The sequence below is a fragment of the Mesoplodon mirus genome (genome assembly GCF_964341445.2).
Source record: "Mesoplodon mirus genome assembly, chromosome: 18".
NCBI classification, from domain to species: Eukaryota; Metazoa; Chordata; class Mammalia; order Artiodactyla; family Ziphiidae; genus Mesoplodon; species Mesoplodon mirus.
In genome coordinates this window covers 26,520,123-26,531,286 of record NC_138994.1, presented here as the reverse complement: position 1 = coordinate 26,531,286, position 11,164 = coordinate 26,520,123, and the positions used below count along the sequence as shown (strand labels likewise).

The window sequence follows — 11,164 nt, the reverse complement described above, 5'->3', positions numbered from 1 at the left end:
GTCTCTTTGGAGATGCCCTGGCCAATGGCAGAAGCGGAAGCTGTTTATATGGGCGGGGCGTCGCCACGGCAGCAGGAGACGCCTTGCGAGCGGCTACTGAGTGCCGGTCCCCAGCCGCTGGCTTTCAGAGAGGCGCCGGCGGGCGTGAGTGGCGACGAGGATTGCTGGCTGGGCCCTGGAGCTGGGAGCAGAGAGCCGCGGTGAGGGTGGGCGGTGGGAGGAATTTCTTTGAGAAGCTTCCTTTGGCCCGGGCTGCGCTCTGAGCCAGGTAAGGGACGGGGAGGGCTGCCGGCCGTGGGAAGGGAGGGCGTCAGTACCAGCCCGCTCTCCCATCCGTCCCCGACGGAAGTGGAGGGCCCGGGGACTGACATCAGAGGCGTTTGGGGGACACTCACTTCCCACCCCCTTATAACTCTCTGTATTGTTTCCTTCCTTCCCCTTGAGCCCCATCCTAATATCCCTTTTCAAAGATCAGACGACCTCCCCCGCCCCCCGACCCGTCGTACTGCCCTCCTGGACTCTCTCGCCCCATTTCCATTGGTTGTGGACGGAGAGAGGGGGGTTAATTCCCCGCTTTGAGGGAGAAAGGGGTGGCCTCGCATGCCCCTACACTATTCCCTCGTTGGGCTAATTAAGTCTCCTCTTAAAGATCCAAGAGGAAAAGAGCGAGGCGAACCCCGTGTGGGTCGGAGCCCCGGGCACACCTTCTGTTTCCCAGACGTCGGCAGTAAAAGATCCTCCCCAGCTGCAGGAAGGATTTTAGTAAGAGCCTCCCCCCTCGCCCACACTCTCCCCTCGGGGGTGGGGAAAGAGGGCTCAGTTCCCGCTCTGGTCCCCGCAGGCACCACATTCCGTTTGGAGGAGGCTACCCCCGGATCGCGGGATGGAAGCCCGCTTCCGGGAGGCTGCGTAACTGAAGCCGCGGGAGTCAGCGGGCCGGAGAGCTCGGCGGCCACCCTCGGCTCGGCTCGTGGATGTTGACAGCCCCCTCGGAGAGTCCCCGCAGATATGGCGGAGAGCTGGCTACGCGTCTCGGGAGCAGGGGCAGCGGAGGAGGCCGGACCGGAAGGCGGCCTGGAGGAGTCCAACGCCCTGAATGACAGCCTGACCAGCCTGCAGTGGCTGCAGGAATTCTCCATTCTCAACGCCGAGCTCCCCGCCCTGCCTTCGGGGGACACCGACCCCCACGGCTCCCACGAGCTGGCAGGCTCGGCCGAGCCGGGGTCTCCCCTGGCGGCGGACCCCGCCTGCCTGGGGCAGCCGCACACACCCGGCAAGCCCACGTCCTCCTGCACGCCGCGGAGCGCCCCCTCGGGGCTGCAGGCCTCGCCTCCCGACGACGTGGACTACGCCACCAACCCGCACGTGAAGCCGCCCTACTCGTATGCCACGCTCATCTGCATGGCCATGCAGGCCAGCAAGGCCACCAAGATCACCCTGTCGGCCATCTACAAGTGGATCACGGACAACTTCTGTTACTTCCGCCACGCTGATCCCACCTGGCAGGTAGGGAGGCACTCCCTCCCTCCCTCCCCATGCCCTCGCGGACTGGACTCACATCCCAGATCCGCAGGCCAAGTAGGCGCGGTACGGCCAGGGCCCCGAGAGAGGAAGGCCGTCCAGGAAGGACCTCAAGGGAGCCCAGTGCTTGGACTGCTGCCCCTTTGACTTCAGAGACGGAGGAGGGAGGATGTTCAGAGGGCTGCAGGGGTGCCGACATAGAGGTTCAAGGGGAAAGAACTTGTCACTCGTCCGGCAGGCTCAGCCCAAAGACCAGGGCTGAACTATGCGTGGACACAGCCCCCCAGGGTAGGTTGATGGACTGAGGGACACATTTTTGTCCCAAGTCCTGGAATTCCTCGACACTCCCCTCCTCAAGGTCAGTTTGTCAGGGCCTGACTGGAGGCAGAGCATCGTTCCTGCCAGACTCTGCATCCCGCCTGCTTTCAGTTGGCTGGAGGGGCTCTGGGAGGGGAGAGGGGCGTGCTGCGGGGTGTGAAGGCCATCGGTGTCCCAGTGGAAGGGCTACGGGGCCTTCCGAAAGCTGCTGTGCCAGCCCCCACCCCAAGCCCTCCCTAGTTTCCTGCCTACACTCCTCCCCCTCTTCTCATCAACCTCCCTGGGGGGACAATTACCTCAGCCACGTGCTTTCCACAGGGGCTCTTTCCTCCCACACTGGCTTCATGTTCCAAGTGTCCGGAACCTGGCACAGAGCAGCCAAGGGGCCCAGACCACCATGTAAACCTCCCAGTCTTGCCAGGGGGCACTACTCACCTGCCGGCCCCACCCACCAGGCCCCAGACCCCTGTGCCCCAGCGTGGTTTGGACTGTGCACCCAGGCCTGAACAAGGCAGGATGGTGATTCAGGCTGGGCACACGCTGCCCTGAGCCTCTTCGACCATCAGGATCAGGGGCTACTTGGGGACAGAGACCCTGAGGATGCACAGATCCTTCCCTGTGGCACAGGTCACAGGATCAGAGTTCCTTTAATCACAGCTATTCCACGATTGCTTGGGCCCTGACCCTGGGGCAGGTACCATTTGTAACCTTGGTGAGAAAGCAGAGACCCTCCACCACCCCCCACACTACCCCAAGCCTGAGAGGCCCCAGGAATGAGCGCTATGCTCTTGGCTGGGTAATAATCAACTGAGGCCTCAGAGCCTGGGGTGGGAGGAGGGGGACATGGTGGGTGAGGGCCCAGGCCAGCAGCCGGCTCTAGAAACAAGGAAAGTCATCAGATCCTCCCACACTTCATCCCCCCCCAACACACACACACCCTCACACCCACTCACTCATTTCACAAACAGAGAAGGCCAGCCAGGCCCAGGCAGAGGGAGATGGCCGTCCAGGACCTGGGGGAGCCAAGGCCTTTGACCAGAGGCCGCAAGCAGCGGGGTAAGGGAGGGAGGGCAGGACAGGCTGGCACTGAGAGCCACCCTGCGGCTCAGGGCTCGGATGACTGAGCAGGCAGATAACCTGGCCAAAGGGAACAAAAGCCCCCGACAGCACTCCCAGCTCCTGGTGCCCCGTGGCTGGTGTCCCAGAGCCTCCCGCTCGGAGCAGCGCCTCTGTCTCCCCTGCCCCCATCGGAGAGAAGGTGGTGGTGGGACTGGCAGTGGCTCTAGGAACCCCCCATCACTGACCCCACCCACTCTCCCAGCTGTCTTCCTTCTCTCCTACCTCCCTGTGTCCAGAACTCCATCCGCCACAACCTGTCCCTGAAGAAGGGCTTCATCAAGGTGCCTCGGGAGAAGGACGAGCCAGGCAAGGGGGGCTTCTGGTGCATCGACCCCCAGTACGCCGAGCGGCTGCTGAGTGGGGCCTTGAAGAAGCAGCGGCTGCCCCCAGTCCACATCCACCCGGCCTTTGCCCGCCAGGCCGTGCCAGAGCCCAGCGCCGCCCCATGGGCCGGGCCACTGACCGTGAGCACCGAGGCCCAGCAGCTGCTGCGGGAGTTCGAGGAGGCCACTGGGGAGGCGGGCTGGGGTGCAGGCGAGGGCAGGCTGGGGCGTAAGCGTCAACAGCCGCTGCCCAAGCAGGAGGCCAAGGTCCCGCGGCCCTCCAGCCCCCTGCTGCTGACCCAGGAGGAGCAGGGTGAGCTGGAACCCCTCAAGGGCAACTTTGACTGGGAGGCCATCTTGGACGCTGGCACGCTGGACGGGGAGCTGGGCACGCTGGAGATCTCGGAGCTGATCCCGCCGCTGAGCCCTGCCTCACACGGGGACGTGGACCTCACCATCCATGGCCACCACATCGACTGCCCTGTTACCTGGGGGCCTCCAGCGGAGCAGGCTACCGACAGCCTGGACTTTGATGAGACCTTCCTGGCCACATCCTTCCTGGAGCACCCCTGGGACGAGAGCACCCGTAGCTCCCTGCCCCCCGAGCCCCTCTTTGAGGCCGGGGATGCCACACTGGCCTCTGACCTGCATGACTGGGCCAGCCTGGGCGCCTTCTTGTAAGAAGCCAGGCCCTGCCCCACCTCCAGACAGCACCGAAGTCTGGGCCCAGACTGCCCCCCTCCCCGCCAGTGCAGGCCCATGGACACCCTACCGCCCAGGCAGGGGCTGGGCCAGCTCACCCCACCAGGCCACACGGCCCCCAGCCCAGGCCATCCTCAGATTCTAGTCCAGCAGGCTGAGAATTGGGGCCCAGGACCCAAATTGCTGCCTCCGCTCCCCAGCCCCCCATACACACAGTGTTTCATTGATCCACTTCTTCCCTGCCCCAGAGACACGCTAAGGGCCCTGCACTATGAGAGCTGCGGCTTGGAGGGGCCCTGGCCAAGCTGGAAACATCAGTACAGGGCCCGCCCCAGAACACCTTAGCTTCCAAGCTTCTCTCTCTCCTGCTCTCCTCCCCAGGTCTCTATCCAGAGCAAGTTCCCAGGTACAACCAATGCTGATTAGGTGACTGCAAATGAACACCCAAGAGGCCTCTCCTGGCAGTCTGTGAGGAGGAGCTAGGCGGAGGGGGGAAGAGAGAGGAGACAGAAAGGAGGCCGGGGTGCCGGGTGGAGCCAGGAGATTTTCTAAGGCCTCTGGGATCTTCTGGCTTCATCCCTAGAGGTGGGGCAGAGGGTATGTGTCCCTAATCTTTGAGCCCAACTTGAGGCTGAGAGCAGCGGGGAGATGGGGATCTGGGGGTTAGGGGCTGGGGCAGCCAAGCTGCGGAGGGAAAGGGGACAGACAGACTAATGTAGTGAGTGTAGCTAGAGCTGAGGCTTAACTGGGAGGGACGCAGTGCTTGCTAGAACCACTGGGACCAGGAATGGGGGGATGGCCCCGTGCCCTTGCTTGCACTCCTGCAGGGGAGTGTCTTGCTCCACCATAAACGCCCTGGGCTGCATCCCACATCCACTCTCCTAACCCATCGGGCAATTTAACCTTTTTCATAGAAAGTGATTTACAATAAAAACATTTTTTAAACTAAAGTTTTAAAAAGTCTCAAAATGGACCTGCTTGCAACTTTCTCTGGGGAAAAGCATGGGCCAGTTTTGGGGAGGCCACGGCCCAAGGGGGAATGGCTGGGAGGAAGATGGGGGGCACCAAAGGCCTGCAGAGTGTCCCCTGATGCACTCCTCAGGATCTCTGGGTGCCCAGAGAGAAAGGGGCTGAGAGAAGGCCCTCGGGGGTCCCCTGCAGCCAGGGCCTCGGCACCTCTCTATGTGCAATGGGGAGACTGTACCCACAGCCCCGAGGAGCAGGCGGCAAAGGAGGCACAGCCCCCTCCCTGGCCCTGGGGACTCACTCACAAAGGCCGTTCTTGCCCAGGGCTCGGCTCACGTTCCCCACCTCGCCCAAGTTGAGGGCCTGCCCAGACTCACCTGCGGTCCTCGCCTGGGCCTGTCTCCAGCTCCTCCCTCCCTTGGTCCCTTCCTGAAGGGACAGGGTGTGAGGTCAGAGGGCCCCAGCCCCTGGGGCCCCACTTGCCACCCTGGGGTTCATTCACCCCGCCCAGGGCCTTCCCTCCAATGCAGGTTGGGGCTGAGGGAGGCCATCAGGGCAGACGGAAGACGGGGTGCCTAGACCCTACAGCTCCAGCCTGTGAGGAATCAACGTACCAGAGTTCTGATGGGGAAACTGAGGCACAGCAAATATGTGACACTCAGCAGGCACCTTTCCACCCCCTCACCCCAGCTTTGCCTGGAACCCATCTCTCCCCCGAGCCTGCACCTGGCCCCGCCAGCACGCCCTTGTGGTGCACAGCCCCTTCCCCCAGCACTCACGTGCACGTGCGCACAGACACACACACACACACACACACACAAACGGGCACTGTCCTACACAATCCTGCCCAGCCTCCACGGGCCCCTTTCTCCTGAGGCCCCTTTCTTTCCTTGCACTGGAGGCTGGCTCCAGGACAACCTGGCATTCCCCCGCCAACTTGCTGCTTTCCCTTGCTAATTACTCAAAATATTTCCGAAGGGTGCGCACACTGCAGGGCCAGGCGGGTTGGGGCCTTACAGAGCTCAGGAGGCAGCCCATCCCCTTCCCACCGCTTGCTGAGGAGGCTGCCCCAACCTCCCTCTGAGACTCCCTTCACCCCCTAAGCAACGACTCCCTCCCTCTCCCCACCACCCTCCGGCCTTCCTGCCCACGCTCCCCAGCACTGGGGGAACATGGGGGCTCCAGCCTCTCCACTGGTCCCCAGGCTCAGCCTCCAGCCCCCGCCAAAAGGGGTACATCCTGGATTGACAGGTGGGGCCGGTCACTGTCCCCCCTCCTCACCCTCTGCCTGGGCCCATGCTGGGGGAAGAGGGGCAAGGTCAGGGGCTGGCAGAACTGCCTGCCAGGTAAGAAAAGGCTGAAGAAGCTTCTGGCTGCCAGGAAGAATCCCCAGGAGCTCCTGAAAATCCCTATGCTTGGGACTAGCGTCTCTGGGGCTGGGACCCAAACACTGGCACTTTTAAGGGTCCATGGATGCTGCCAACGAGCAGCCAAAGCTAAGAGGGGGCTCCGAAGCGGCCAGAACACAGGGCTTCACACACCCTTTCAGCAGGCAGCGTTTGGGGGTTGGCGGTGGAGGAGGCGGGAAGCGTGAGTGGATCCTGTCCCTCCTATTCATCCCTGCCCCGGCCCTTGGCTGGGTGGCTTTTTGAAAAAACGTTCAGTGACTCCGTATTTATTTAGAGATTCGCTGTAATCCCAGTCAATATATATTTTGCGCCCTTAACAGTAAGTTGCAGACAGGCTGCCCCATTAGCACTAGATACTTTAGTGTGTGTTTCCTTAGAACAAGGACACACCTCCATAATCCCAGTACCACCATCACAATCAGGAAATGAACACTGACCTGGTAATCCCATGTAACCGCAGACCCCCTTCACGTCTTGCAGATCACCCCAGGAATGCTCCTCTCCATTCCAACATCCCAATCCAGGACCCCATGTTGCACTGAGTTGTCCTTTCTCTTTTGCCCTGTGTGGCTTTGAGCCCATGACTCAAGCTCTCTGGGCAGGTTTCGCATTTCCTTTGATCTCCACTTTTGAGGTGAGAAGCCCTTCAGCCACTTCACCCTCAGGTGTGGTACAGTCCCTTCCCAAAGCAAGAAGCTAGCTTTCTGTCTCCTCACTTTCCACCTCTTCCCTATCCTCCCTCCCCCATGTATCGCCAGCCAGGAAAGGGATGAGGGGCAATGTTCAGGAACTCAGTGTTTGGGGACCCTCACCGTCTGCCCACGGGACAGGCCACCCCCAGCTCCAGTGACGGGAAGGCCCCCGGGATGGGATTCCATGCTGGCCTGAAGCAAATGCGCCAGGCCTCCTGAAGAGCTGAGCTGAGGGCAGGAAACACTCTTCTCCCCGCCTCTGCCCCCCTCAACATACTGGGGACCCAGACTTGAAGAAGGAAGGTCATGTCCATGGTGTCCTCCCAGGTCAGCACCGACACCGTCTCCTCCATGTCCGGCTCCTACATCGCCCCTGGCACGGAAGAGGACGGGGAGGCTCTCCCCTGCCCCCGGGCCGCCAGCAGGACCCCCTCAGAAGAAGGAGACGTAAGAGAGGAGCATGGGATCGCCCTCGCCGCTCTGCTCTGCTCTGTACTCGAGTCCCAAGGAGCTCAGTCCAGGGCCTGCCAGGGAGATCGGCAAAGCCCCCCAGTGCTCGGGAGGGGAGCCCTGGAAAACACGGTACCGGGTTGTTGAATCACAGACTCCCTCAGATGTGATCTTCCATGTGGCACCACTTCTGTCCTGAGGACTTGGTTTGCGCTTGCTGCCAGGCGAGCTGGGTAGGAGAGCCGGTGGCATCTGCACCTTGACTTTTGTTGCTCCTTTGCAGGTGACGCCAGCGGCGTCTCCAGACTGCAACTTTGCGGGTCTCGTCACCACCACTGAAGAGCAGGATGCAGAGGTAAGAGCAAGGTGGACGCTGGTGCCCCTCCCCGGTCAGAGGGACTGCCGGCGCTGGCACAGGATGCAAATAGGATGGGGGCTCTTCTGGAAGAAGCCTTCCAAGGTGGTGCACTTGGATCTGTTAGAGGCAGGGTGCAGAGCAGAGGGACTGTCCGGTTAGCAGAGGGCGCTGGTCTCAGCGTAATAGGCGTGGGGTGAGTTCCAGAGGGAAGTCTTCCAGGCCAGACCCTTGAGAGGGTGTTTGTCCTCCAATTCACTTAGTATTTACCTGGCACAGGCATCTCACATCTTCCTGGCACTGGGGGACACAAAGACCGAGTGACATGGCTTTTGCCTGCCCACACCCCCAATCCACCCATCCCACCCATCCCGGAGCTCCATCTGATGGAGGAATCAGAGTTATAACTCAGCGTGAGCAGTGCTCTGACGGAGGTGTGCCTGAAGTATATGGAATGCCCAGCTCCCAGTGGGGACTCTACAACTTTCTCTTGAGCCAGATGTTCTCAAAGGAGTATCTGGATGGGATTGGGGATCCTAAAGGGTTCCTGAAAGTTTTATGATCTCACGGTTTGCTTTTTCATTTGACAACTTTGATTTCCACCTGAGAGAAACAGTGTGAGCTAAACTATGACCAAGGCTATTCCTGACAGTCCCAGGGTCCCTCTGTAAGGTGCCTCTGACCTAGTCCCTCTGGAACCTGCCTCAGACCTGGTCCCTACGGGCCGATCCTGCCTCGCCAAGCAAAATCTGCCTCTGCTGGGCCTCCCAGCCATCTCACACGGACAGGAAATGTATGGATACCAGGAGGGTGATTAGTTCTGTCTTCTGACAATCAGTAGACTCATTTCACTGCTTTATGGACTCACAGTGCCTTCCTTCTGTCCTAGGGAAATGAGGTTCTAGAAGAAGAGGACGGATCACCCACACAAGAAGATGGTAAAAGACCTGGTCTTTTGCTCCCTTTTATTATATTTCTCTCCTGGGTATTCTCTGAAGGGTAGAGAAAGGGGCACTGGTGTGACTTGGTGGCACTGCTCAAGGGTGTGGCTTTGGGGAAAGGTTGTCTTCTTGATGGAATATCAAAGCAAGCAGGGTATCTGAGGACCTCAGCAGCCTTCCTGGCTCTTTCTGGGCCTCTGAGCCAAGGCTGCAGAAGATACATGGAGTTCTCCATCTACGTTGAGTAGATCCTGAAGCTTCTTGGGCAACTGCCATCACCTTCCTTCCTGCTTCAGCTTCTCAGCCGAGTCTCACAGAACTGCTCTAGCAGCCCCAAAGTTCAGCTGCAGCAGGAGAACAGCTTCCTCCCCTTGGGGGAACCGACTGTTAGGCAGTAGGTTTTCCTGCTTTAGTGAAGAAAACGGCTGATGTTACAGTAGCAGAAGGATCACAGCCCTGGCGGCACAGCAAAGGTGAGGTGAAGAGACGTTAGCAGCTCAGCGTACACTAGTGTTTGTAGGCTATTGGAACGATTCTCTTTACCATCATTCAGGCCTCAAGTAGATATATTTTTTTAAATTGGAAGAGTTGGTTTACAATGTTGTGTTAGTTTCTGCTGTACAGCAACGTGAATCAATTATACATATACATATATCCACTCTGTTTTTAGATTCTTTGCCCATATAGGCCATTACAGGGTACTGAGTAGAGTCCCCTGTGCTCTACAGCAGGTCCTTATTAGTTATCTATTTTATATATAGTAGTGTGTATATGTCAATCCCAATCTCCCAATTTATCCCTCCCCTCCCTTGCCCCCCGCCATAACCATAAGTTTGTTTTCTACACCTGTGACTCTATTTCTGTTTTGTAAATAAGGTCAATCATATCTTCAGTCAGAAGAATTTGGTTTCTAGTAAGCCGAGAAGCGAAGGAACGACCTACATATAGAGCAAGGAAGTGGCGGGGGGGGGAGGGTAGGCGAGCTGGGAATCCCACCTGGGATTGTAGGACCAGGCGTCCCAGGAACCGGTGTCTCTTCTGTCTGCTCCTCTGAGGTGCCTCCACAGAAGGGCAACCTCCAGAGCAAACCTGGATCCCAGCCTGGATGCAGATGTCATGCTAGTCGCTTCTGCTTTGGCCATGGTAGTTGCTTGGGGTGTTGTGTGGTGTGCAGGGGGTGCGCATGTGCACATGACCACTCTCTCCTGGCCAAGTAGTGCCGGAGGAGGGGTGGTCGCCCAGGCTGTGCCTCTGCCGCACGTGCACGCCAACCAAGCCGGAGTTGGGCGCTACCTCTCCTCGGTTGATGTCTTCAGGGCGCAAGGCTCTGAGTTCTCCATTGTGATTGTCGTCCCCAGTAGAATATTTGCTTCTAAAAGGCACAGGGCAGTACGTGGTTTCCGCCTGACATTCCATATGTGGTTTCCACCTGACATGCTGTACACAGTAGATGTATGTTTCTTCCTCTCCCTTTCACCAAGGAAAAAAAAACCGGGTGGGGGCTTGAAAAAATAACATCTAAAATTGTCCCCTTCACATCTTACACGACTGTAGGTTTCTGGTCAGCCCCTTAAAACATCTTCAGAATAGAAAATTAAGTCTCAAAGAAAATAAATCATAATTTTGCAAGCAATGCGATTCTTTGATTTGAGGTGCAAAGTTCCGGGACCAAAGAGCTTTAATTGCCATTTTATGTATTAGTCATTTCGCAGACCCTTGTGGTCATAAACACACCTCACGTGCACCGACAGACACAGGCCTGAGCCCGGGGTCACTTCCCCCGTGGCTCTCCTAGCTCTTCCAGCCTGGCTTAGGCTCTGCTCTGGGCCCGGGTCTGCGTGACCGAATCCCACAGACCTCCCCAGGGTCTGATTTCCCTGGAACGAAGGCTGGAAAGGGGCCAGTTAAGGAAACAGAGCAGAACAGAGCGAGAACACAAACGTACCCACGCAGTTTCCTTTATTGTCCTCTCTCCCCACTTAATTATTGTCTTTTTTTTAACATATGATTTGATGTTTTTTGTCTCCATCCTTAAGATTTTTATTTTAAGGACAGCAAAGCAGAGAAAAACACAGCCAGGTCCTCTCTAACTGCCTTAACTCCGTTAGAGGCCAGAGGACATTCGCATTTCTAGGTATGGAGTGTGACAATAACAATGACTTTGACATCGCCAGCATGAAAGCACTGGACAATAAGCTGTGCTCTGCGGTCTGCTTAGCCGGTGAGTGGCAGTCTGCTGAACATGAACTTGGTGGGAGACGCTCCCCTGCTCGCACCCCTGCTCTCACCCTGGGACACCCATCTCCTGCCCTGCAGTTCCTGCAAGAAGGCATGGGCTTTGCTAAGGTGCTGGGAGCCAGTTGCTGAA

General features: G+C 58.5%; 1 protein-coding gene across 1 annotated transcript; it reads left to right on the top strand.

Moving 5' to 3' along the window:
* Positions 1–1,008: 1,008 nt before the first annotated feature.
* LOC309793992 (forkhead box protein J1-like) lies at positions 1,009–3,962 on the top strand (the record flags this gene model as incomplete). The annotated part of the gene is made up of 2 exons (XM_082604928.1): positions 1,009–1,506; positions 3,195–3,962. The coding sequence occupies 2 exons, from the start codon at positions 1,009–1,011 to the stop codon at positions 3,960–3,962; spliced, it is 1,266 nt and encodes a 421-aa protein (XP_082461054.1).
* Positions 3,963–11,164: the final 7,202 nt, after the last annotated feature.